Raw genomic sequence first — 25,653 nt, forward strand, 5'->3', positions numbered from 1 at the left:
CATAAATTAAGCTAATTTGTGATTTTCCAGTTGAGAATTATCCGATAAAAACCCATATCAATGCCACCTTCTGAGATGGCCCCTCCAGGAAGGGCCACCTCAGCCTCATCCACCTCCTAATAAAAACGTGTCCACGTGGTCCAGAACAGCAACATGGCAGATAGTACAGAATGCCACTGAGAGGCCACAGAATCATAGAACTGTAGAGCTGGAAAGTACATTGAGGGTCATCTGACCCCCTGCAATGTAGGGACCACAGCTAAAGAATCCTTGACAGGTGGCCATCCAATCACTGCTCAAAAAGCTCCAATGAAGGAGAGCCTGCCACCTTCTGAGGGAGTCTGTTTCACTGCCAAACAGCTCTTACTGTCAGGAAGTTCTTCCTAAAGCTTAGTCAGAATCTCCTTTCTTATAATGTGAATCCATTGGTTTGGGCCATACCCTCTGGACCAGCAGAAAATGAGCTTGCTCCTTCTACCATGTGACAGGTCCAAGGGAACCGTCAGGGCAGCATCCATTCTACAGTATAAGCCTACAGCCCAGGTGACCAAGGCAGTTTCCCATCCGTAACTAGACCTGGATTGAAATGTACCCAATGTTCCGAATCAAGTTCTTAGCCGCTTCAGACAATACTTTTTGATCAAGCTAAATATGAAAACAACAGAACAAAGTCCCGAGAGATACTCTGCTGGGGGGGGCTACCTCACGGCAGAGAGTCCCCGGGGCCCTGGAGAGTCAAAGGCTGGACCTGTTTTTCTGGAGGTTCTGCAAGACATTCACCTCCAATAGCTAAGATAAACAACTCTCCCTCACCCCACTGTAGTTGCTTAAAAAATAATTGGCTGAAGTTGAGTTGTAGGTTCAGCTCAGTTCCCTGCTCTGAGCACTCAAAGAAAAGCACTTGCAGTCTCAGGGGAAAACGCCTACATGCAAATCCACATCTCAGAGGTCTGGTGGCTAAAAGCAGTCTCTAGAGAAAGACATTTAGAACATTTAGAAGGTGCCCTTTTCCAGCCAGCTGTTTCTCTGCCCCAAATCGCACACACACCGCAATGACTTCTCGCCATTGGTCTTCAATTTGCCTGGGGAAGTTTTGCTTGTGCCTTGCAGGGTGGAGCCCATCAGCGGCATGAAGGAAAGGGTGCTGCGACCTCATGCGTAAGGCTGCATGCACATCATACATTTAAAGTGCTCCCCCCAAGACTCCTGGGAGTCATAGTTTGTTAGGGGTGCTAGGAGTGTATTTTAAAATGCAGCCAAAACCAATGATTCATGCTAGATAGGCACATGATAGGAGCTGAATCTCTCAGAGGTTTCCTGTGCCCTGACAGTGGGATAGTGCAGCTATATATATTCCCATACCTGCCTGGGCAAACACTCTCTTTCTTCTCTTCATCTTCAACTCATCACCAACCCAGAAATGTGAGGAACATCTGCTGTGTCTCAGCTCCGATGCTCAGACACCATTTTAAACGAGACTAAAGGATGTCTTTGGAACTGAATTGCCATGTTAAGCCTGCTTAAACAAAGCTGCTGTATCTGCTACAAATATTCTAAGTGAGCAAATGTTATTTTTACCTCTTACAATACTGTTTGTGTGATTATTGTTTAAAGGGGAAGAAAAGGGGGAGATATTGGGAAAAACCAGTCTGCCTTAAAGCATCCTGGATTACTTAAACAAAAAGGCTAAAACTAGCCTACCTAAGCTTCCCTTTCAAGCCGCACTCTGCTGAACTCACAAACGTGAGCAAGGAAGGATAATATCTGATAAATATGTCCTCTCCTAGCATTTATTCATATCCCTACAAACTATAGCTCTCTGAGGAGTAAGCTACAGTTCCCAGGATTCATTTTTGAGGAGTGCGTGTGTGTGTGTTCTTTCAATATAAGGAGTGTACACAGCCTAAGATCCTAAAACTGAATATTGGCTACTTAGAAAAATAATGTTCATGTTTATTTTAGGGCACCCTCCACAGCTGTGCTGAGCTGGACTCTTTTTGGGGGGTGGGGCAGCAGCCTCCAGGGCCCACACACTGGAGTATTGTTTGCTTAGAGCAGGAGTGCCCCCCCCCACTGTGCCTGTTCAAGGGCTCTTGAATTAAAACTCGCATCAGCCCCCCAAAGTCAACAGAGCCAGTGGGAAGGGCTGGCTGGTGCAACAGTCCGGCATCACCTGAAGGGACACAACTGCACCCCCACATCACCACATATAGCACACTACCACCACACACTTATAAAGGAGCTCAAAACTGCTTACTAAGATCTGGAGTAAGACAGTCCCCGTCTTCAGGCTTGGAGTCTAAAAGGCACACGAGAAAAAGGGGATCTGGAGGGTGGAGGAAAAAAGTGAGCTCAGGCTCTTGTTCTTAAAACCGCAGCTCTTGACTGGCTGGGGTGGAAACAGTTCGAGTTATTTTATATACCCATTAGCGTTTATAGCCTTACTCATGCCAAAGTTTTGTGTCCTGTAACAGCGAAGCAAAAACAGGCACACAAATCCTGAATCAATCCTTGAGTTATGCTGGATAATAAAATCCCCCGTCCTCCCATGGCTTGCACTAGCCCAAATGGAAAGGTCTTGCAAGACTCCCAGAGGGCAGGCAGGCTCAGGCTTAGGTGTGCTTTGAAGGAGGAAGGATGGGGGGGGGAACCACCCTCAAGCTACCCACCCCTGCACACACTGGCTGCTTTCTCCCCTTGGGCAAAGATGGCACTGCCCAGAGGGTACTCCTGTTCAATCCATCTTGAAGAGTCGGTTCTCTGGAGCCAAGAGCCTTCTCAGCAGTAAGAGCCGTTCAGCAGTGGACCGGGCCCCTTGGGAGGTTGTGGACTCTCCTTCTTGGAGGTTTTCAAGCAGAGGTTAAATAGCCGTCTGTCATGGCCGCTTTAGTTGTGATTCCAGCATTGCAGGGGGTTGGACTACATGACCCTTGGAGTCCCTTCCAACTTGACAATTCTATCATGCCTATTCCTCTCACTTGCTTTACCTAAAAACCATTTGAGAAAATACAGTATCTTGAAATACAGTGGTATCTTGGGTTAAGAACTTAATTCGTTCTGGTGGTCCGTTCTTAACCTGAAACTGTTCTTAACCTGAGGTACCACTTTAGCTAATGGGGGCCTCCTGCTGAAGCTGCGCCACCAGTGCACGATTTTGGTTCTCATCCTGAGGTAAAGTTCTTAACCCAAGGTACTATTTCTGGGTTAGCGGAGTCTGTAACCTGAAGTGTCTGTAACCTGAGGTTCCACTGTAGAAGCCTATGGTTGGCCGACTTTGTGCTATTTCAAGATTAGTCTCACCAATGTGCCTTCACTGGCTTGGGTCCAAGCGACAGGTTTGGAAGGAGAGAAGAACGGGAATAGCAAGAGTGCATTTGGCTGGCAATGCCCAGTGGGCTTGTGGAGCATTCCTGACCTGCTCTCAGGAAGTCTCATAGCTTTGTCTTCAAAGTCTGTGGGAGATCCAAGAGAGGATAGTAATGATATTTACTTAAGTATTCATATAGCGCTCTTCATAACTCTTTTGTTTAATTAGCAAAAATATTTTTTGTTGATTTATGGCATGCATCGGAGCAGAGAGTACTTCTTTGTCCAAGACCCTTCTCCCGTATTTAACTCTCCTGCTACACACCTTTATTGGCCCTCCCTCCTTCTTCTCCTATTAAGCACTGGTGGAGAAGCCTGCAAGCTGCCTCCACCTCAGGGCCTCCTTTCCCCACTTTTAAAAAAGTGTAACGTGGAGCCAAATGAAATAATGAGAGAAGCTCATTTTAATGCCACAGAGGGAATTGTTTTATTACTAAAGCAGCAAATAGAACTAATTGAATCCGCAGTTTAAGAAGAAGAGGAAGAAGAGAGCAGAGGGGGGGTGGGGGTGAGGAATGAGGATGGCACATATATGGAGGGAGCAGCAGTGCCGGGGGAGGGAGGGGCAAAGTGGGTCCTGAATATTCATAGGCCGAGAAGCTGCAAATCTCGGGATGCAAAACATCTTCATAAATGGGAATGTTGCCAGAGGCGAACCATGCCGAATCCGCAGAGGAAGCAAGTCTGTCACAACTAAGGCACTGTTAAGAGGAATGTGCAATGGTGGGGGGAGCCCTTTCCCACTGGCACAGCGATGCCAAGCTGCAGGGAGTTCATGCCCTTGACTCAGAGATGTGGAAAGGCCATAGATCAGTGCTAGAACATCAGTGTTGCATACAGAAGGTCCCAAGTTCAATCCCTGATGGTATCTCCAGTTCGGGCTGAAAGAAACTTCTGCCTGAGACCCTACCTCAGTATTGTCTACACAGACTGGCAGCAATGGCACTCAAAGGTTTCAGACACTGGGATCTCTCCCAGTCCTGCCTGGAGGTGCCATTGGGGTTTGAACCTCAATGCATGTGAAGTGGATGCTATACCCACTGAGCTACGGTGACCCTCCTTGTGCCCACAGAATGCCTAGGTCTTAGGAACTCCTTGGAAAGTGAGGTGAGCAGCAACAGGTGAGAGACCTGCACAGCTGGGCTGGCACAGGGCATTTTGGCACCTGAGACAAACCACAAAATGGTGCCCACCCGCCGTCAAGGAAGAAAAAACATATCTACTTCAGGATCTGCTGTCCCTGTGAATCCTGCTGCCTGAGGCAGTCACTTCACCCTGCCTCATGGGTGGGCCGGCACTGCTGCACAGGGGGCGCCAGCATGAGGCCAGGATTCACCCACTCAAATGGGACAATTCGGAAGCTCCATGAGGGAGCCACAAGAACACAGATCCCAAGAGCAGAGCCACACCGCCCAACTTCCTTTGGCCGAGCCACCACAACTCACCATGGAGAAGAGGAAGGAAGAACAAGGACTTCCCGCGACATGCCACAGATTTTGCCACAAAATGTTTTAGCTGTCCACAAGAGCTTGAGCATTTTGTGACAGTCTGATAGAAAAGAAGAGCTGCCTCTGAAACCCCAGAAGCTGTGCTCAAATGAAGGGGAAAGACCACCTGCACTGTGCTTTGCCTGTGTATTTTCAAAGGTGCCTGACTGGAGACTTTTGGAAACAGAACCTGGACTGGGTCACAGCTGAGCCACAAAGAGGAAAGCAGGTCTACAGAAGAGTCAGTGGCATGGCTTGCCAGGGGCTGGATGAGGCTCCAGTGGGCAGTGGCATTGCAGGCAGGCAGGCAGGCAGCAACAGCAGCTTAAGAGAGTCCTTAGAAGTGAATTCTTACCTCAACAGCATCACAAAATTGTAGCGTCGGAAGGGACCAAAATGGTCATCTTGTCCAACCTCCTGCAATGCAGGAATCTTTTGCCCGAGGTAGGGTTTGAACCCACAACCCTGAGATTAAGAATCTCATGCTCCACCAACTGAGCTGTTTACATAAAGGCTTGAAGAGTGACTGTTTTTGCAGCCTGGACAGTTCTCTTCATCCAAATGGATCCTAACTCTCTTTTCTTTCTTTTTTTAGCCTCTTCAACTCTTGGCTTTCATCTCAGCGTAGGCAGACCTTTGGTCTCATGCAGCTAATGGTAGTGCTTATATGTCAATCCATAAGGTAAGGTAAGGTAAGGTAAGGTAAGGGACCCCTGGATGGTTAAGTCCAGTCAAACGCGACTATGAGGTGCAGCGCTCTTCTTGCTTTTCAGGCCGAGGGAGTCAGTGACAGCTTTCGGGGTCATATGGCCAGCATGACTAAACTGCTACTGGCGCATGGAGGACTGTGACAAAATGCACAGAAATGCTGTTTACCTTCCCGCTGCAGTGGTACCTATTTATCTACTTGCACTGGTATGCTTTTGAACTGCTAGGTTGGCAGAAGCTGGGACAGAAAAATGGGAACTCACCCCATCACATGAACTGCCAACCTTTTGATCAGCAAGCCCAAGAGGCTCATTGGTTTAGACCACAGCGCTGACCGCATCCCTGCAAGTCAGTCCACAGATCGTTCCCAAACCCATCATGGTTGCCTGGCAAGGATTATTACTTACTGTAAGTGACCAAGACAGGGGTTATATTATATACAGATTGGTGCTGACGGGCCTACTCAGGTCCTTAAAGAAATTGCCTAGCAAATCCATGTCTGCCCTAGAGCAAAGGTGGGAAACCCAGGGGCTGAATGCAACCTTCCAGACCTCTCTGCTTGGCCCTTGGAACTCTCCCCAGGCCCCATCTTTCATTGGCCCTGTTTTGCACCCTGCTTGAGTGTTTTTGCCAGGCTGGAATGCTGCCCATGAATTTCAGTGAAGCCTCTTGCTTCCCTGGATAGAGGCTAGAAATGGGTGTGTGGGTGTTGGTGGGTGTGTAAACTAGGGTTGCCATACGTCCAGAATTTCCCAGACATAGCCAGGATTTGGTCATTGAAAACAATGTCTTGGAGCTGAATTGCCTGGGGAAATCCGGACGTATGGCAACCCATGTCGGAAATGTAGAATATGGCAAATTTCATTAAGAATAGCTCTAAAACTCCACCCACTTTTTTATCTGACACTGCCCACCACTGGAATGTGGCCCTTGGAAGCTTGCCCAGAAGGAAATGTGGCCCTTGGGTTGGGAAAGTTTTCCCAACCCTGCCCCAGAGGGAGCACTGAGCCTCTGCTTTTGGCCTTTTGTGACCAAACTCCCCTCTTCATTTGCTGGTGGGCAAGGAAATAAAAAGGGGCCTGTCCCTGGGTGCTCTAGGACTTCACACCTGGGGTCTGGAGACCACCAAGATTTTAGCACCTGGTAAAATTACTTCCTGCCAACTCTACCTGAGGCTGACCTGGTGGGTGGAGGAATCCAGCCGACCCCATCATTCTGCAGCTGAGCGTTTAATGGCTCCATCCTTTCAGCACTGCACGCAATTCAATTAAACTTGCCCTGGCTCTTCCCTGACTCACCACCATTTCCAATGGCAACACAAATATTAATTACAACACAAAAACCTGCATTAATGTAACACCGAGGTTATTCATTAAATGCCGAAGAGTCAAGCAATAAACACGCACGGGGGCTCACACATGTTAACAAAGAGGAATTGGTGCTCCAGGAGGTCGGAGTGGCAGAAAAGTGTTGCCTGCATTGAGGAATCTTTGAATGCAAGGAGGGATCAGGAGCCTTGCAGGAACAGGGTGACTAACTAGGAGAGTGAGGCACAGCCATTATGGCACACAAGGGACCAGTGGCGTTCAGTCCAGCCCCTATCCTCACTTCTTTGCCTTCCAGCACCCAGGCAAAAGGCTTCCTGATAGCACACCATGACTGGGCTCACACAAGCATTTCACAGAATCATAGCACTAAGAAGGAACCCCAGGGATCATCTAGGCCAACCCTCTGCAGCACGGGTATTTCACATCCCATCTATCAAACCCTCCACATGTTTTAGCCAAGGGGAACAAAACCAGCACAGGAAAGAACAGATTCTCTCCCTTTAAAAAGTATTGTGCCACACTTCTGAACTTGCCCATGCTGTGCTTGCAAGTGCATCTTGGGAGATCACCCATAACCAATGCTACACACCCATTCCCCATCCCAGAGTCTTCACGGCTCCTGCCTTCAGAGGCTTGTATTATTCTATTTTACTGATTGGAAAGCATCTCCGTCCCACTGCTCCATGCTGGGACATGAGAAAACAAAACAAAACAGCAACTTATTGCCAACGTAGCAATATAAATAAATACAGATCAGAAAATATATGAAGCAGAACAGCAGGCGGTAATGAACAAATGCCAGGGTAAAGAAATACGTTTTTACATTGGCAGTGGAACATGAGATTGTAAGATAAGCCTGCTGGATCAGGCCAATAGCTCATCTAGTCCAACATCCTGTTCTCACAGTGGCCAAACAGATGCCCCAATGGGAAACCTGCAAGCGGGATTCAAGCACCAGAGCCCTCTCCTCTCCTGTGATTTCCAGCAACTGGTATTCAGAAGCAATGCTGCCTCCAACTGTGAAGGCAGAGCCCAACCACCATGGCTAATAGCTCACCAGGGCAGATGCCGACAAGAAAAGATGCCATGCTATAACTGGGGTGCCTGGCCAGTGATGGGAGGTGTGACGCCCCTCGGTCTGTGTCACCATTAAGAAAAAGAGGTCAGAATAGGCCAGTATATATGTGGACTGTCCCTGGATGAAGTGACTTTTCTTCTTTCAGTTCTCAAAGTTCTTAACCTAGCTCAAATATGTCATCTGAACTAGCCAGATGTTTAACTAATAATCAAATACCATTAACCCATCATCTAAGAAACAAGAATTTAGAGCTGTCTTGCCCCAAAATGACAACTAGACATTCTGTTTTGGCTACTGTAACCTTGGTTTATGGAGCCATTTGGTGCCTAGCTTATATCTCTGAGTTTCTAACACTGCCTGGGGGCCAGATAGGAAGGCTTAGAGGGCCAGCGTTGGTACCCAGGCCCAGGGCTCCCCACTCCTCATCCAGACATGATATCACTGCTTTTTAAAAGTGATGCCTCAGCTCTGGAATTGCTGCCGAGACCCCAGGGACAGTTCAGTTCACGTCAGCGCGCACCCAGAGATGATGTGAGACCTACTTCTGTGGACCAAAAAGAGTGCAAAGCAGCCCTTGGTATGAAACTTTAACAAACCTTAATGGAGAGCCTAACAACATTTGCTCTAACATCATCTGTACAATTTAGGAGCAATAAAGCATCAGGCCCAAGTCTGCACAAATAAGCTTTCAGCTCAGGTTGCAAAGTTCAGCCCATTAAACAAGGCCAGCCATCACCTCCCTGCAATGAGTAATGATGCCGAATAGCATTTAGAGAGATAAAAACCCTTTTTGCATAGGAATGAGCTGCGTGACTCGCTGGATCTTCCAGCTCTGTGGCCGGAGGTGCTGCTTTGCCAACGAAGTCGTGGCTCCAGGCACTCCTCTCTGGCGCTTTGATTTGTTCAGACTTCCAGAGGATTTTGAGCTGAGTAAGGAACCTTGGCTCCTCTTCATCTAGGTGTGCGCAGAGGGTGCCCATAGCATCAGACATGCCCCTTTTCATCCGCAAAGGGGCTGGCTGATGAAGTTCAGGCACTGCACAGCTCCACAGACCCCCCCTCCCCGCTTCCATCCAAAGGCAACTGCTGGGAATTATCATGGCTGTGTGTTCATGCATGCACACACAAACCAGCATACATTTTCCCACTGTACATCTGACAAAGAAAGAGAAGACTGGTACAAAAGCTTTCTTTGACAACCAAGCAAACTGACACTGTGACAAGTTTTCAGAAATGCCAAATTTTCAGAGCAAGGCAGCAATGCATTAGTAATGGCACTGGGCTGAAATTGCTGAGAATGTTCTCAAAATACAGTCATGTAAACAGAAATAATAACAGTCCTTCTCTTCCAGCCATTTACCTGCAGTGGCAGTGAGCGCGCCTGCCTCTTCACTTATGCTCCTCTCTCAGTGAAGTCATAATGTAGCATAAAGCTGATTGGCTACATACCCTCATGACATCGGCCCTTTCATGGTGTGATCCCCAATTGGCTGGGATCAGCCAAGTGACTATTCCTGAGAACATGAAAGCAACACCAGCAGCAAAAAGCATCAATGAAGGTTTGATTAACCAGATTCAAGGCCTTTTCAGGAAAACTTCTTCCCCCTACCCTGCACTATTTCCAGTCAAACACAAGAGAATATTTGGTGCAGTCCTAGTAATTAACACATCAGTCTCCAAGATAATAGTGACAAGACAAATTGGCTCCTGTGATCTTATGCAAATAGGAAAACAAATCGTTAACCACTTTAGGACAGAGTGCTCTGGGCCCTTTGTTTGTTTATAGAGATTTGCTTGATCTTATTGTTTTAAAAGTTGTATTAGGTCATCCTTCCTCAGCTTAGCGCCTTCCAGATATTTTGGACTACAATTCCCATCAGTCCCAGCTAGCCTGGCCATAAGATGGTCTGGTGGTTGGGAACATGCCCATGGTGGCTGGGGGCTGATGGGAGTTGTAGTTCAAAACATATGGAGGACAGCAGGTTGGAGAAGGCTGTACTAGGCCAGACACAGCTTTGGAGATGGAACCCAATGCAAAAGGTACCATAGACACTAGAATTCAACCTTGGACCAGCCCTTAGACCTGCCAAGGCCTCCTGGGTTTCTTGACTCCACTTCCAAACAGCTCCAGCAAAGTGGATTTCACAAGCTGACAACTCTATTTCTTCTGGAAGGGGTACTTCTTGTGTGACATCATCATACCTATGCAGGGAGCAGCAGGACAGACAGAGAGCCCCAATTTTAGCAAAAGCCAATTTCATTTTACTTTAAAAAAATGGTGGGGGTGCATGACTCTCTAACAGCACAGACATAAGAGGAGGAAGTGGTGGCAACTCCATCGCTACCTTCCTCTAGACTTCTCACATACCCAGAAACGGACCAGCAGCCAGCACGGAAAGGAGCATTCAAGGTGGTTGATGATATCGCCCAAAGCACCTACAAATCCAGTCGCTCTTAAGTATGAGAGAGAGCCAGTGTGGTGGTCAGTGGGGGATCGCGGGCCAGTTACAGCCTCTCAACCTAACCTACTTCACAGGGTTGTTGTGAGGATAAAATAGAGGGGAGATAAGTATGTACACCACTTTGTTGGATGAAATGTGGGATGTAAATGTAGTAGTAGTAATAGTAATTCTAGAAGAAGCAGGTGGTTCCTGGAAGACCAACCAGGAATCTGTTCAATTCAATGGGATTGGATTGAGTGCAGTGGGATTTTTCTCACTCTGCATGGGAAAGACACCCTCTTGAAATAGCAAGCATCAAATCAGAGGGATGCTCCATAAGAAAGGAATAGGAAGGAAAAAGTGATGGCAAACACACCAAGACATCCAAAAGAGTAGCAGAGGCTTCCCTAAATTAAGGATGGATAGTGTAATGTGTATGGGTTGCTTGTGCGTAAGTTGCCGCCTCTCCAGGCTTTGTTGCCTTGCTAAACCTTTCAGTCTGGGCAGCCCTTCACTTCGTGGCTGCCTCAGTCGCTAGCAGAATCTGTCAGTGGGTGTTTCTTAAATCTTTTCCAACATAAAATTTGTTTGACACCCAGTCTCCTCCTACTCTCTCTGCGCGGAAGTCTTCTGCGCAGGGTGGGCGTGGGTAGCGGAGGACCCGTGCTCTCCCCATTGGTGTCGGTGAAGAGTCCTGGAGCCCTCTCGCCGATTCCCCCATCAGCCTCTCTATATCCCTGGTGTTGCGCTGATTTGCTTCCCCATCTGCGGAGCTGCCTCTCTCCCTGCTGGGCCCTTATCCAGCATCATTTGAGAGCCTTCCCTCCGCCTCTATCTCCGATGTCAGTTCCCTGACATATAGGGACAGAGATTTCCTTGTAGCATTTCTGACTCACTCACCTAAAACTATTGAGCCTGGAAGCAGGGTGCAATTCAGGCAGGGCACTTCCCTTGTGTGTGGCAGCAAGGATCTGCACAGCAGTTACGGCAGCTGTTCTCTGGGTCAGTGCCGGAATGGGGCTTGCCTGGGCTTGTGAGATGAAGACACTCTCAGCCCAAGTGAGCCTCCCATATCTACACTGTGGGGCTGAAGCCTTTAGCCTGATATCGATCCTTTCTCAAAATGGATTGGAAAGCCATGGCCCTGTTTGGTGACCCAATCCTATACCTTGTCTCCTTCTTCCCTGGTCTGGGTCCTTTCCTGTAGGCCCCTTCAGCCAACAGCACACCCTAAGGCACCCGGTAAAACACCTAATGAAAATAAGTGGCTGAGGCGTGTTAAACGTACGTGCTGAGAGGTCCTGAATGAGGCTTGGATTCATTTAGTTCAAATAAATAGTCGGGAAATTAGCCAAAAGGGGAGAGAGCTGACTTTGCATGCAAAATAGGGCAGGATCGATGCCTGGCTGTATCCTCTGAGGGAACAGCCCATCGTCAATCAGAGACCTCCTCCAGGAGAGCCAGAGAACCATCTGGAAGCTACCAGCCCTTTTTTTGGGGGGGGGGAGCTTACACAGCTTAAATGGAGCTGGAGGGACACACCAAACTCTTCCATGGAAGGACTGGTGGACTCCCGAAGGAGGAGGTTGCACCAGGCAGACAGGTGGAACTGTGGGGCCTCTTTAGGAAGCTGGGATTGAGGCAGGGACTATTTTATTCCTGGAAGGGGCCTCCCTGATCTCAGCAAACAGATCTCTCTCCTCTGTTCTATGACTTTGCATGCCAGGGGCATGATGAAGGGTCAACACTGTGCCTAGGTGCTGGAGACCACCAGCCCTAACCCATTAGCAGATTCACTGCTTACTTAAATGGACCAGTTGTTAGCTCTTCCATCCTCATCACAAAACACACCCTGCACACCACTTCCATATGACCACACACCCTTCAGTCAGCTCTTTCCCTGAAGAATGCACACAAAAACACACGTGAGCCCACACTTTTTGTTGGTGGCGGAGGTAGAACTCCAGACATGGAAGAGGGTTATATATTACCCAAGCATGTAGACTTTATGCTATCTTACTCAGTTGAGTATCTTGACCAACAGAGAAGATGATGCCATTTATATCCCTTTCTGCACATGGCACCCTCCATATATTTAGGACTACAACTCCCATCAGACCCAGCCAGCATAGCCTAGTTGGGGAAGGATGGTCAGGTGCAGAGGTGGGAGCCTCAGGCCTGAGGGCCAAATGTTGGTCTCTATCTGGTCCTTGGGACTCTGCCAAGACCACCACCCCTCTCCTAGCCACCCCCTCTTTTGCCAGGCCACACCCCTCACTGCCCTTGCTTCACATCCCCCTTGAGTGTTTTGCCAGGCTGAAATGTGCCAAATTGGGCTCTGTCCTTGCCTCGTGCTTGCCTGTATGAAGGACAGAGAGGGTATGTGTGAAGAAACTAGCCTCCTGTACAAAGGTAAAATTTACATCTGTTGCTTCACCCACTTTTGCCTTGGGCCCCACCCATCACTGGCATGTGGCCCTCAGAATGTTGCTCAGAAGAGAATGTGGCCCTTGGGCTTTAAAGGGTTCCCCACCCCTTATCTAGTGGGATTCCAACTCTCTTTGTCTGGCTTGACTTTGTGGGTGCCTTTGCTGCTCACCTCTCAGCCCCCTCCCCTCAAAACTGCACATGCACCACAGCCTTGAAGGCACACATGGCTTTAACGCCTACAATGAATTTTAGGTACACTCTTCTCCTGTTTATGTAGCAAAATAAATTCTTCGGAGAAGCTGGCACACTTCATGGGAGAGCTTGTGGAGGTAAATACCTTCATTTGCATAAAATGTGCCTGGCGATTGTAATGCTGAAGTCATAAAGAGCTGAGGGGTTTATGATCCATACTTTGATGCTTGCAGGATGTAAAATCTGACATGACGGAGGGAGGAGAGAGAGACAACATTTACCAAACTGGTTCTAAGGAAAAGGGAAAATGGAAGATTTACAGAAATAGCCAATTCTTTTTATATAACTACAAATTCTGTCTCCATCTTTCAAAAGAGTTTTCCTTTTTTTAAAAAAGGAAGGGGGTTCTTTCTACCACTTTTGAGATAAATTACATTGAAAGGAAACAGCAGCGTTAAGCATGGAACAAGATTGAAATGAAGAGTTCCCAGGATGAAGACTGTGGGAAGGAGAAGGGTCTGCAATGGGCAGGTTTGTCCCCAGGAGCTCAGATTCCTCTGAAGGTGCAGAAGGTTTTGCAAAGCCTGCTGCAGCATGGCAGCCTTCTGGTGCCTGACAGAAGCCAAGAGGAAAGGTGCGCAGGAGGATCCCAGCAACATCATAGAATCATAGAACTGTATGATTCTATGGAAGAGTTGGAAGAGACCCCAAGAGCCATCTTGTTCGATCCCCAGCAATGCAGGAATCACAGCTAAACTATATCTGACTGATGGCCACCCAACCTCTCTTGACAAACCTCTAATAATAATAATAATAATAATAATAATAATAATAATAATAATTTATACCCCGCCCATCTGACTGGGCCTCCCCAGCCACTCTGGGCGGCTTCCAAAAGAATATTAAAATACTATAATACATCAAACATTAAAAGCTTCCCAAACAGGGCTGCCTTCAGATGTCTTCTAAAAGCCTGGTAGTTGTTGTTCTCTTTGACATCTGGTGGGAGGGCGTTCCACAGGGAAGGCGCCACTACCGAGAAGGCCCTCTGCCTAGTTCCCTGTAACTTGGCTTCTCGCAGTGAGGGAACCGCCAGAAGGCCCTCGGAGCAGGACCTCAGTGTCCGGGTAGAACGATGGGGATGGAGACGCTCCTTCAGATATACTGGACCAAGGCTGTTTAGGGCTTTAAAGGTCAGCACCAACACTTTGAATTGTGCTTGGAAACATACTGGGAGCCAATGTAGGTCTTTCAAGACCAGTGTTATGTGGTCTCTGCGGCCGCTCCCAGTCACCAGTCTAGCTGCCACGTTCTGGATTAGTTGTAGTTTCCGGGTCACCTTCAAAGGTAGCCCCACGTAGAGCGCATTGCAATAATCCAAGCGGGAGATAACCAGAGCATGCACCACTCTGGCGAGGCAGTCCGCAGGCAGATAGGGTCTCAGCCTGCATACCAGATGGAGCTGGTAAACAGCTGCCCTGGACACAGATTTGACCTGTGCCTCCATGGACAGCTGTGAGTCCAAAATGACTCCCAGGCTGCGCACCTGGTCCTTCAGGGGCACAGTTACCCCATTCAGGACCAGGGAATCCTCCACACCTGCCCGCCTCCTGTCCCCCCAAAACAGTACTTCTGTCTTGTCAGGATTCAACCTCAATCTGTTAGCTGCCATCCATCCTCCAACCGCCTCCAGGCACTCACACAGGACCTTCACCGCCTTCACTGGTTCTGATTTAAAGGAGAGGTAGAGCTGGGTGTCATCCACATACTGATGAACACCCAGTCCAAACCCCCTGATGATCTCTCCCAGCGGCTTCATGTAGATGTTGAAAAGCATGGGGGAGAGGACAGAACCCTGAGGCACCCCACAAGTGAGGGCCCAGGGGTCTGAACACTCATCCCCCCACCACCACTTTCTGAACACAGCCCAGGAGGAAGGAGCGGAACCACTGTATAACAGTGCCCCCAGCTCCCAGCCCCTCAAGATGGTCCAGAAGGATGTTATGGTCGATGGTATCAAACGCCGCTGAGAGATCCAGCAGAACTAGGAAACAGCTCTCACCTTTGTCCCTAGCCCGCCGGAGATCATCAACAAGTGTGACCAAGGCAGTTTCAATCCCATGATGAGGCCTGAATCCTGACTGGAAGGGATCCAAATGGTCCGCTTCTTCCAGGCGTGCCTGGAGTTGTTCAGCAACCACTCGCTCAGTCACCTTGCCCAAGAATGGAAGATTTGAGACTGGGCGATAGTTGGCTATCGTGGCCGCATCTAAAGATGGTTTTTTAAGAAGCGGTTTAATAACCACCTCTTTCAGCGGGTCTGGGAAGGCTCCCTCACGGAGGGAAGCATTCACCACCCCACGAAGCCCATTGCCCAGTCCTTCCCGGCTAGCTTTTATAAGCCAGGATGGGCAAGGATCAAGGAGACAAGTGGCTGGTTTCACTCGTCCAAGCAGCCTGTCCACATCCTCGGGGGGTAACAGATTGGAATTGATCCCACACAACTTGACTAGACAGGACTCTAGGAAGGAGAGTCCACACCTTTCAAGGGAGTCCACTCCACTGGTGAACAGCTCTGACCATCAGAAAGTTCTTTCTAAGGTTTAGTCAGAATGACCTTTCTTGCCATTAGTTTGGGTCCTACTAGCAGAAAACAAGCTTGCCCCATCTTCCATGTGAAGGCCCTTCAGATATTTGAAGACGGGTATCATATTGTCTTCTCCAGGCTAAACATTCCCAACTCCCTCAGCTGTTCCTCATATGTCCAGCATTCTGTCCTTACAGTGGTCAAACAGATGTCTCTTCTAGGAATCCCACAAGTGGAAAGCACTCTCCCCATCTGCAATTCCCAGCAATGGGTATTCAGAGGCATTTACTTCTTCCAGGTGTTTTGGGTGACAGCTCTCACTACCACACACTGGCTCACTTAGATGAAGGAAAGCTGCTTCCAGTAGGGTGACCAGAAGTGGCTAAGGGGGCAGAACCTTCTCTCCACTGATTTCCTCATTCCACAGCAGTGGAAATATGCAAGATCATGCATAGCTCTAAATTATTCCCATTTTGCAGATGAGGAACAGAGGCTAGGAGAATGATAGATAGACTGATCTTCGAGGGGCAATGGCCAAGAATGGGTAGAGGGGTTCAAGTCTCCCAGATCAAAGGCTACCTCTGCATCCACCAGACCTCAGTAGCTCTCATGGGGTGTGGAGTGGGACGGAAGCAGGTGTCTCAAATCTTTATGTGGAAAGGGCTGCAGGTACCCCATTGGCACATAATGCTAAAGATTTGTAGCAGGCAAAAGGGCCAGCCTGTCTCCTGCATGGCTGGAATGAGGCAGAGGCCATGGACTATGGGACCCACCAGTAGGGGAGGTCCCCAGGTGGCACCATCCTCAGGTACCTCCTTTCAGTGGGTTGGGAAATCTCTTTCAACCTGAGGGCCAAATTTCCTCATGGGCATGATCCAGGGGCCACATGCCAGTGTTGGCAGGGTAACAGATGTGACTATACTGTAGCTGCAGTTCATCCATGCAGGGCACAGAGCTCCCTTAAGTGTACATCTCTCTACCCAGGCAAGCAGGATTGTGACAATCCAAGGACACATTCCAGCCAGGCAGGGACACTGGAGGAGCATGTGGAGCAGGACCAGGGATTGGACATGGTCTGGGAAAAGTCCACAAGGCTACAGAGAGGGCCTGGAGGGCTGCACTACAGCCCCCTTGCCCACTCCTTGAAGATCTAAGGCAAGAGGCAAGTCCCCAGCTCCTTACAGCCTAATCTTTACAGCAGCAGGCGGAAAGGGCTTGGATAACAGGATGAAGGTTAAAACTTTGGATAGCAGAAATAAATTGCCAATGAAACTTTGGGGGTCATTGGGGACTCCATGCAATACATTACAAAGAGGATAGAAAAGCAGATTTCAAAGAAGGTTTTAAATTACGGTGGCCCGCTGCCTATTTATGTAGTGCCAGCAAAATTATAATATCCACAGTGAATGCTCGAGGAAGTTTGATGGTGTGTGTCCCTCCGCTGGATTCGGTGCTAAAAGCTTAGCCATTCATTCATACTCATACCCTTCTCAATTCATTGAAACCACTTCAAGCAAAAATCATTTGAAAGAAATTACCACTGCACCATGAGCAGTGAAAAATGTCCCACATGAGCCCCACCAGCCCCAAAAGCAATAAAATTTCTGCTGAAGTGCACAGTATAATAACTCAGGGAAAAAAGGGGGAAGGTCCCCATGACAACAAGAGGAAGGAAGAAAGCCACAGAGCAATGCAGGAGATTCAGTCCTCCCTCCATACAAGGTGTCACCAATTTGTGCTGCCGTGTGCTGCCGCCACAGCTCTCACTTGGAGCCTTCAAGGCCTTCGCCTCCAGTTCTCCTAGGAAGCAAGTTATTAGATTGTTTCCAGGGAGCAGTGAATGCTGCTCTTTCTGAAGCAGGCAAAGGGCATGGGAGGGGCCCTGCTTTTTGCATATCTATAGACCCGTTAATTCACCTAACTGCACCCACTACTGACTTTCTTGTTGCCTAAACCAGGGAATAGTCTTTTTATTTAGTGCATGACTATTCCACCCTTTTGGGAGAAAAGCAATGACAAACCTAGCATCTTAAAAAGCAGAGACATCACCTTGCCAACGAAGGTCCGTATAGTTAAAGCTATGGTTTTCCCAGTAGTGATGTATGGAAGTGAGAGCTGGACCATAAAGAAGGCTGATCGCCGAAGAATTGATGCTTTTGAATTATGGTGCTGGAGGAGACTCTTGAGAGTCCCATGGACTGCAAGAAGACCAAACCTATCCATTCTTAAGGAAATCAGCCCTGAGTGCTCACTAGAAGGACAGATCCTGAAGCCGAGACTCCAATACTTTGGCCACCTCATGAGAAGAGAAGACTCCCTGGAAAAGACCCTGATGCTGGGAAAGATTGAGGGCACAAGGAGAAGGGGACGACAGAGGACGAGATGGTTGGATAGTGTTCTCGAAGCTACCAGCATGAGTTTGACCAAACTGCGGGAGGCAGTGGAAGACAGGAGTGCCTGGTGTGCTCTGGTCCATGGGGTCACGAAGAGTCGGACACGACTAAACAACAACAACAACAATTCTGCCCTTCCTCCTGTGGGAGCCTATGAATGATGGAGTAGGAGGTGCAAGGGGCGTGAAAATGGGTGCCTGCTACACACTCAAGGTTCCTCTCACAGTCGCAAAAAAGGGAGCAGGAAAGCCAAATTGGACATGCAGCTCAGCCCACATGTGAAATTTCAGGTTTCCAATTGGGTGAAGCTTCTTTTGGCCTGTTAGGAACTCATTGAGCTGTCTCTACTGCAGTCCCAAAACCTTGGTCACTGCCCATAAGTGTCTTTGGCATGACATGTGCCATACTGGGACAACAAATAAGCCCTAAGATTATCTAACTCAGAAATTAAGGCAGCCAGGGCCAGCTGGCTGGGGCTGATGAGTGTTGTAGTCAAAAACCTCTGGCTCCACGTAGGGGACAGGGGCAATTCTGGCCCAACTGCACTGGCTGCCAATTAGTTTCAGGGCCTAATTCAAAGTGCTGGTTCTGACCTGTAAAGTCTTAAATAGCTCAGGGCTGCAATACCTCAAGGACCACCCCTCTCCAAATGAACTGACTAGGATCCTGCTGAGATAATCTGAGGCCCTTCTTTGTGTGCCCCCTCCATGAGAGGTCTGGAGGGTGGCAACACGAGAATGGGCCTTTACTGCAGTGGCTCCCCACTTGTGGAACGCTCTTCCTTGTAAGACTCAACAGGCACCTTTGTTACATATATGTCAGTGCCAGGCAAAAGCATTCCTCTTCTCCCAGACCTTTGGCTAATTAAACAATCTATGACCTTTTAAACTGTGTATGGGGGGATTTTTTTTTTTTTGTTTGCTATTATGTTATGTATTCTTTGTCTTTTTATATTGCAAACTACCCCCTGGTCTTCAGATGAAAGGTGGTAGAGAAACTTTAATCATCATCATCTGTTGGCATTGTGTCTGGTTGCCTATTCATAAGCAAGGCACAAGGGGAACAACCTTCCCCTGCAGCTGGTGTTCTTCAAAGCATGGGCCCTGGCAAGGTCATGGCCAATAGGTTGGAAGTTTGGTTGCAACTCAGCTTTCAGAAGAGGGCATGGCATGGGGTTAAGACAGATAAAGCGAGGGACCTCCACATTCCCAGAATATCCTTGTACAGTGGTACCTCGGGTTACATACGCTTCAGGTTACATATGCTTCAGGTTACAGACTCCGCTAACCCAGAAATAGTACCTCAGGTTAAGAACTTTGCTTCAGGATGAGAATAGAAATCGTGTGGCAGTGGTGCAGCGGCAGCGGGAGGCTCCATTAGCTAAAGTGGTCTTCAGGTTAAGAACAGTTTCAGGTTCAGAACGGACCTCCGGAACGAATTAAGTACTTAACCCGAGGTACCACTGTACCTTTAACCTGTCACCTGTCTCTACAGACTTGCTGTTTAGACTGATACAGTGTATCTTAAGTTGCATTATGCTTACAACCTCCACCTCCTGCTTCTCTCTTGGACCCAAAAATGAGTTGGTCCTTAGATGAGGAGACCTCACTGAAAGGAGCCCCACCCTAGCAACACCTTGAAGAAAAAAGGTGGGATCAAAAGGTAATAAGTAAGAGCAGGGATGCACATGTATTTCCATGGATCTTTGGGGCAGTTTGTTTTCCTCCACAGCTCAAGACATGCTCAGCGCAACGGATCCACGATGCACCTGAAAGGCCCCCCCCCCAGCGATACGGAACAGCACTCAGCAGGAGCCAAGAAAATCAATAGCCCTTCCCAAAGATATAAGAAGCGAGCGGATATAGAACACACCTTCCCCCTCCAGACGCACAAGAAGCATCCGCCAAAACGCAGGAACTGCCAAGGGGTTGGAATGGTTTATATCGCCAGGCAGGAAGAAAAACACACTGCCCCAGTCCAGATGCTTTCAAAATCTCTCCAATGTTAACAGGAAGGAGCAGGCGTTGTGGATGCCAGCTCTCCTGGCTGCTGAGAGCCCAAAGGCTTCCAAGTCTGTCCTGCAGCCCAACCCATCAAAGGGGGCTTGCAGAAAATGGACTCCATTTCGCAACCGCACCCACTGCATTTCTAGGTTTATGACTATATTCAAAGTAAATTATCCAGTCAATGAATGAGAGAGTCATTCAGTGAGCCAAGCACACAGAGTCCGTGAAGCAGCATTTCAGGGACTAAGGACTGGTTGAAGCAAGCTTTCAGATCACACAGGGTTATTCTTTAAGACTGAAGGCTTGGAGGAAAGAGATGTCCTTGTGCCAGGCAGGGGTGGTACTTGCCCAGTTTTGTATGATGAACTTCTGTAGTTGTTGCTGATATAGCAAACAGAAAGCGTAAAAGGTTTGTTTTTTTTTTAAAAAAAAAGCCAGCTTACATTAACAAGAAGAACTTCCCATCTGTTCTAATTTAAACAAATAGATTAATATAAGAAGTCCATATGTCCAAATAGGCATCTCAATGAGAGTGATGATTATAAGCTGTAGAAAGGGCAGTGAGATTTTCTGACCCCTGAGTAGGAGATGGTGAAGAGTGTGTCTTTCTGGCCTCACAGCAGAAGTTTCTTGGTCACCATAAAGGCAAGCAAAATATATTTTTATTTTTGTTGTCCTCATACCACAAGGATGTAATTTAAGTGCAGGTGAACACCCCCAAATACTGGGGATTTCTGCAAAACAAATAATTAATTTCTTACCAGAAAGAAGAAGATGCCACAGAACATGCCCACATCGGAGAGCATTATGTCACCAGTGTCTATCAGAAGTAGCCAATTCCTTCCTGTAGAGACAGTGTGGAGCCCAACATATCCCAAAGTATCAGGATGGACTCTGCTGCTACGTGTTCAGAGCTTTCATTCACGAAGCTGCTCTGCTCTATTGGGTGGTATCAACCATGAGGCAAAAGGAACCATCACACAGCAGAGCCTTCTGTGCAGATAACTCAGGACTGTCATCAGTCAGCAAGCACTTGGGCCTCCAAAACAGAGAGTTGTGTAGGCAGCTGAACTGATTGTCTTTTATTCTGCTCTTGAGTCATTCCCCCTCTGCCTATTGCAATCATCCTCTCCTAATTCATGTTCTCCACCTGGAAGCAACCTCAAGTGACTCCTACCATGCACACTTTCCCCTCCTCACCAAAATCTGAGCTGTGGGTAAAGCAAATGCATGAAAACAGGCCACTGGAACAGACACCAAAACTGATTGCTGCAGCCAACCTCACTATTCTTGGGGTGCTCAGTATGCAAGCTGGTAGCACACAAACACCTTGAGATGATTTTGAGTAACAAAACACTCTAGACGGGAAGCGTTGTAGCCAACTAAGTCCTATTTAGAGTAGACCCATTGAAATGTGTCTGTCTCAGCTTAGCCGTGAGTCAGTGGTGTAGCCCACCCACCTGCAAGTAAGGTTGATCCATTGCTCACATGTCCTTAGACTGACATAACCTGACAGGTAACTTTAGGATTAGTAATTAAAAAAACTGAAAAAGCAGTAGCTTGAAAGGAATCTGTTGCAAGTTTGCATCAGAAGAACAGGCCTTACACATTTAACTAGCTTTGAATTAAAAGGTTGTGCATCTTGAAAAGCTGTTTTGTGATATTATAGGCTGCGCAAATGTGAAAGAAAGAGCTAACATTTACCTCCTTTTTCAAATTAACCAAGTAAATGTATTTGTGCCATCATTTGGATGGTGTCTGCCAGTGTGTGCCTTTGCCTGTCCTTTCATTGGGGTGAAATGGGGTGGGGTGAGGGACCCTGTGACGTCTACCATGGGGCAACACTTTCTTGCAACAACCTTACTCAGTGTAACAACCTTCTAAGCAGGTTGTCTGGTGACAAGGAGGGTGGCGGGTGGCGAGGAGAGAATTATTAGAGGATACAGCCAGTTCTGCTTTATCACATACACTAAGAAGCAGCCTGTTAATATGCATGGGTGGCACCCCAGCTTAAATCCCTGGCCCAGGCATGACACTTTGGCACAGCAAGCCCAAGGCTCCCACAACCCTTGGAAAAACATTGCCTGCCGAGAAAGGGACTCCATTGATTCTCTGCAACGTGCAAGCAAAGCCATACAGACGCAATCAGATATCTTAGACTCGGAGACACCCAATTATAATTGGCTCTGAACTGAACCGGATTAGCCACACACAGAGCAAATGACAGAGAATGTGGGATCAACAGCCTGGAGGAAGCTTGGTGTTCTCGTTGCCCAGGCGGGGATGGGGGAGGGGAGGAGGAAGAGGAGGGGCCGGCTGCAGAGCCGATCAGGCAGCTTGTGGCTCCTCCATCCACTCCGTTGCGCAAGGAGAGCAAAGGGTCCTTCTGTGCAGCAGATCGGTGGAAGGGGTCTGGGGGCCGGAGTTGCAAACTACCATTCCGAAGAGATTCGCGCACGCCCGACAGAAAGACACGAGCCTCCCCTTTACATCTAAGGCCGGGAGAAAACCCTCCTGGAAACACCAACGGGAGCATCATGTCACCGTAACGCTTCTTCCGGGGCACCCACCAATTGCTCCTGTTCTCGGATGCCCCAGAGGAAGACTTCAAGTTGCCCAAGTGAAGCGGGAGCTCAGGCACAGCTGCACCCGCGGTGGGTCTGGGTGCCCTGGACCCCTCTGGGGCATTCCCACGCACGCACCCCCAGCTGCAATTGCTGCTGCTGTTCTGGTACCATAATCGGTCTAAAACCTCTTTTCATGAGAAGGAAGCTATCGCCGAGCGAGCCCCCCAGGCGCCCCCCCCATTTCTGGCACTCGCAAAGCAGGAAGGCCCCAGAGCAAAGCCGCCGCTGTGGCCCCCGCCCGCAACAAACTGGCTGCCTCGCACTGGCCCTTCCAGCCCATCTATTCATTATATTTCTTAATGAACTGCATGCACTTTGCGTTAAGTTTTATAGTGCCTTTTTATTTAAGCTTTCAAATATGTTGCGAGTCACATGGAGACCTTTGTGCGTAACAAGAGACTAACGAACTAAAGGTGATAAGAATAATTTACACTTCAGCAAAAACACATGAGGGAGGCGCTCAATAAAATGAAGCCTTGGCTATTTGAGGACGCCCCATCCGAGAGGGTCCCCATCCCTGCTCCTGCCCGCTCCTCTCACCTTTACAGTGCAGGCAAGTGGCTGCGGGGATCTCCTTGCCCATCAGCAACCCGGTTCTCCTCGGACTCCTCGGCACCTGAACAAGGCAGGCTTAGCGCTCAGGCACAGAAACCTGAGGGGCTGCTGAAGCCTTCAAATCTCCCTCGGAAAACTTGCCTAGAGGCGTAGAGTCCCTGCTCGATAGGGCGACACCTCGCACGGAGCTCATAACTCTGCCCTCAGCCTGCCTTGAGGAATTTCTGCTTTCTGCCCCAGGAAGGGATTGAGAAGAGCCCGTTTTGGAGAGCGCACCTTGAACAGCATTTTACTGCAAAACCCGGTGGTGATGGTAATACTCAGAGCGTTTCAACACAAAGTTCTTATCCCAGGGGATCAGGATTGAGTTTTCAGGGGTTCCCCTCAATTGCACAGGGCCACGGGGCCGCTTTCCAAACCCAAATTCGACCAGGTCTAGGACTTTGCTGCTCTTGGAACAGGGGTGAGTGGGAGGGTGGAACGCAGCATGACTTTGTTTGGGGACATCTCCGAAATATTGTGAACAGCTTTGAATAGCTGGGCAATCTTCTTAAAATGAAAGGGACACGCGCAAGCGGCTCTCAGGAGGAGAGCTGAGCTGAGCTCCCCTGTGGCACTACAAGGACTCCTGACTCCCTAACTGCGTTTTGACAAGCAAGGAGCCACCTGCGGCTCATGGGCAGGGAGAGTCGCTCCGGTCTTTTGGCCCGTCACAAGCTTTGCACTCGGCCCTCGGCTCTCCCAACCATTGCTGGTCCCTTCTCCACAACGGGGCGGCTTTCAGGACCATGGACAGCGCTGCGCAAACAAGCTCCGCGCCTCGCTTGCTTTGACACCCTTCCGCGGCGGGAGCGGCTCTCAGACCACATCACCTAGCCTCTCGGGGAGGTGGTCTTTTCCCAGCCTAGGTTCCTGGCTTGCAGGATGGCACGTCTAAGCAAGTGGAGGCGAGAGGCTGCCCTAAAGCGCCGGGAGAGAACGAACTTTCGCCCTTGGGATTCCCATGCCAAGGGTGTAGGGCAACACGTGGCGGCAAAAGCCCCGCCACTCGCGAAGGTGAACTGCCCCAAGGAGAAATCGAACCCTCGGAGGCCAGATTCCTGTCCCGAAGGGACGGAGCCCGCCACCCACCCAGGGCTAAGCTTGGTTCCGAAGGGGGCAAGCTCCAATCGCCCTGGCCTAGGGTCCTTTCGGCGACATGGACAGCCCCGCTTTCTGGCCACCACCAGGAGGCTCAAGGCCGGCCGCCGGAAAGTCCTAGCCATTACTTCGTGCCAGAGCAGAAAGGCCCCGTTTCAATCCGCGGCAGCATCTCCGGATCAGGCTGCAAAACGGACCGTGTCTGGATCACCGGAGAGCCGCCGCCAGCCCGTGTGGACAATACTGAGTGAGGTGGACCCCCATGCTCGCTCTTCCTCGGTGCCAGCGCAACCTCTGGGCGCCTTTACCTGGCGAGTGCCCCCTTCCCGCGCCCGCGCGCTGCTCACCTGTACCAGTCGAGGCCCTTATCGTAGTTGCGGTCGAAGAAGTGGGGTTCGGTGCCCACGGCGCGGACGTCGGGGTGCGCTCGGAGCGCCTCCAGTAGGGCGCGGGTGCCCCCTTTCTTCACGCCGATAATGAGCGCCTGCGGCAGCCGCTTCTCCCCGTAGTCCGGCGTGGCGGTGGCAGCGGCGGCGGCAGCTTCGGAGCCCGCGGCGGCAGCAACGCTGGCGCTGCTACTGCTGCTGTCGCCGCCAACACCGAGGTCCCGGTCCGGGGCGCTGCTGGGGCTGCTGGCTGAGGGTGGGTCTGTCTCGGTCCAGGCGCGGCTGGGCTCGGTGGCCTCGAAGACAGAGGGTGGCGAAGGGGTACGTAGCCACGCGGGGCTCCCGTTGCGCGGCGGAGGGGTGTCGGCGGCAGAGGGGCTGAGCGGGGAGCCCTGCGGGGCGAGCGGGGACGAGGGGAGGGCGCCGGGGCCGCCCATGAGGCTGTAGCAGGCGTAGGTGAGGCAGAGCGAGAGGCTGCACATGCAGAGCAGCTTGCGGGCGGGGGGGCCCTTAGGCGGGGGGGCCATGCCGCCTGCCCGTGCCCAGCCCCGGCCGCATCCTGTCAGCCGCCCGCCGGCCGCCGCCCCCCCGGCCGCACGGCCCGCCGCCGCCGATGCTCCTGCTGCTGCTCCTGCCGGCCCCCGGCCCCCCAGCCGCCGCCTCTGCTCGGGGGGAGCCCCGCATGGCACAGCCGCCCGGGCGGGCCCCGCGTCAGCCCAGCCGAGGCTGCTGCTGCTCCTGCTGCTCCCGCTCCTGCTGCTGCTGCTTCCGAGCGAGGGAGTCCCCGGCGAAAGTTTGTGCTGGGTGCTGAGCAGGAGGCGGGGCGGCGGCGGGGCGGGGCGGGACGAGGGAGGGAGGGATGGACGGAGGATGGACGCGGCGAGGGCTCTCTGCTGGGGCGGGGACGAAGCAGCGGGCCCGGCAGCTAC

At 50.1% G+C, this 25,653-nt stretch overlaps 1 protein-coding gene across 1 annotated transcript in view; it reads right to left on the bottom strand.

The window, feature by feature from the left end:
- Positions 1 to 25,313, bottom strand: part of LOC308573696 (heparan sulfate glucosamine 3-O-sulfotransferase 4-like) — a 93,674-nt gene extending 68,361 nt beyond the window's left edge. The window contains exon 1 of the mRNA XM_081170914.1: positions 24,686 to 25,313. Within this exon, the coding sequence (XP_081027040.1) occupies positions 24,686 to 25,251 (566 nt within the window). The 5' untranslated portion in view covers positions 25,252 to 25,313. The remainder of the gene's footprint in view (positions 1 to 24,685) is intronic.
- Between the last annotated feature and the right edge of the window lie 340 nt (positions 25,314 to 25,653).

This window comes from Podarcis bocagei (assembly GCF_964188305.1).
Source record: "Podarcis bocagei genome assembly, chromosome: 14".
In the NCBI taxonomy this organism is placed as follows: Eukaryota; Metazoa; Chordata; class Lepidosauria; order Squamata; family Lacertidae; genus Podarcis; species Podarcis bocagei.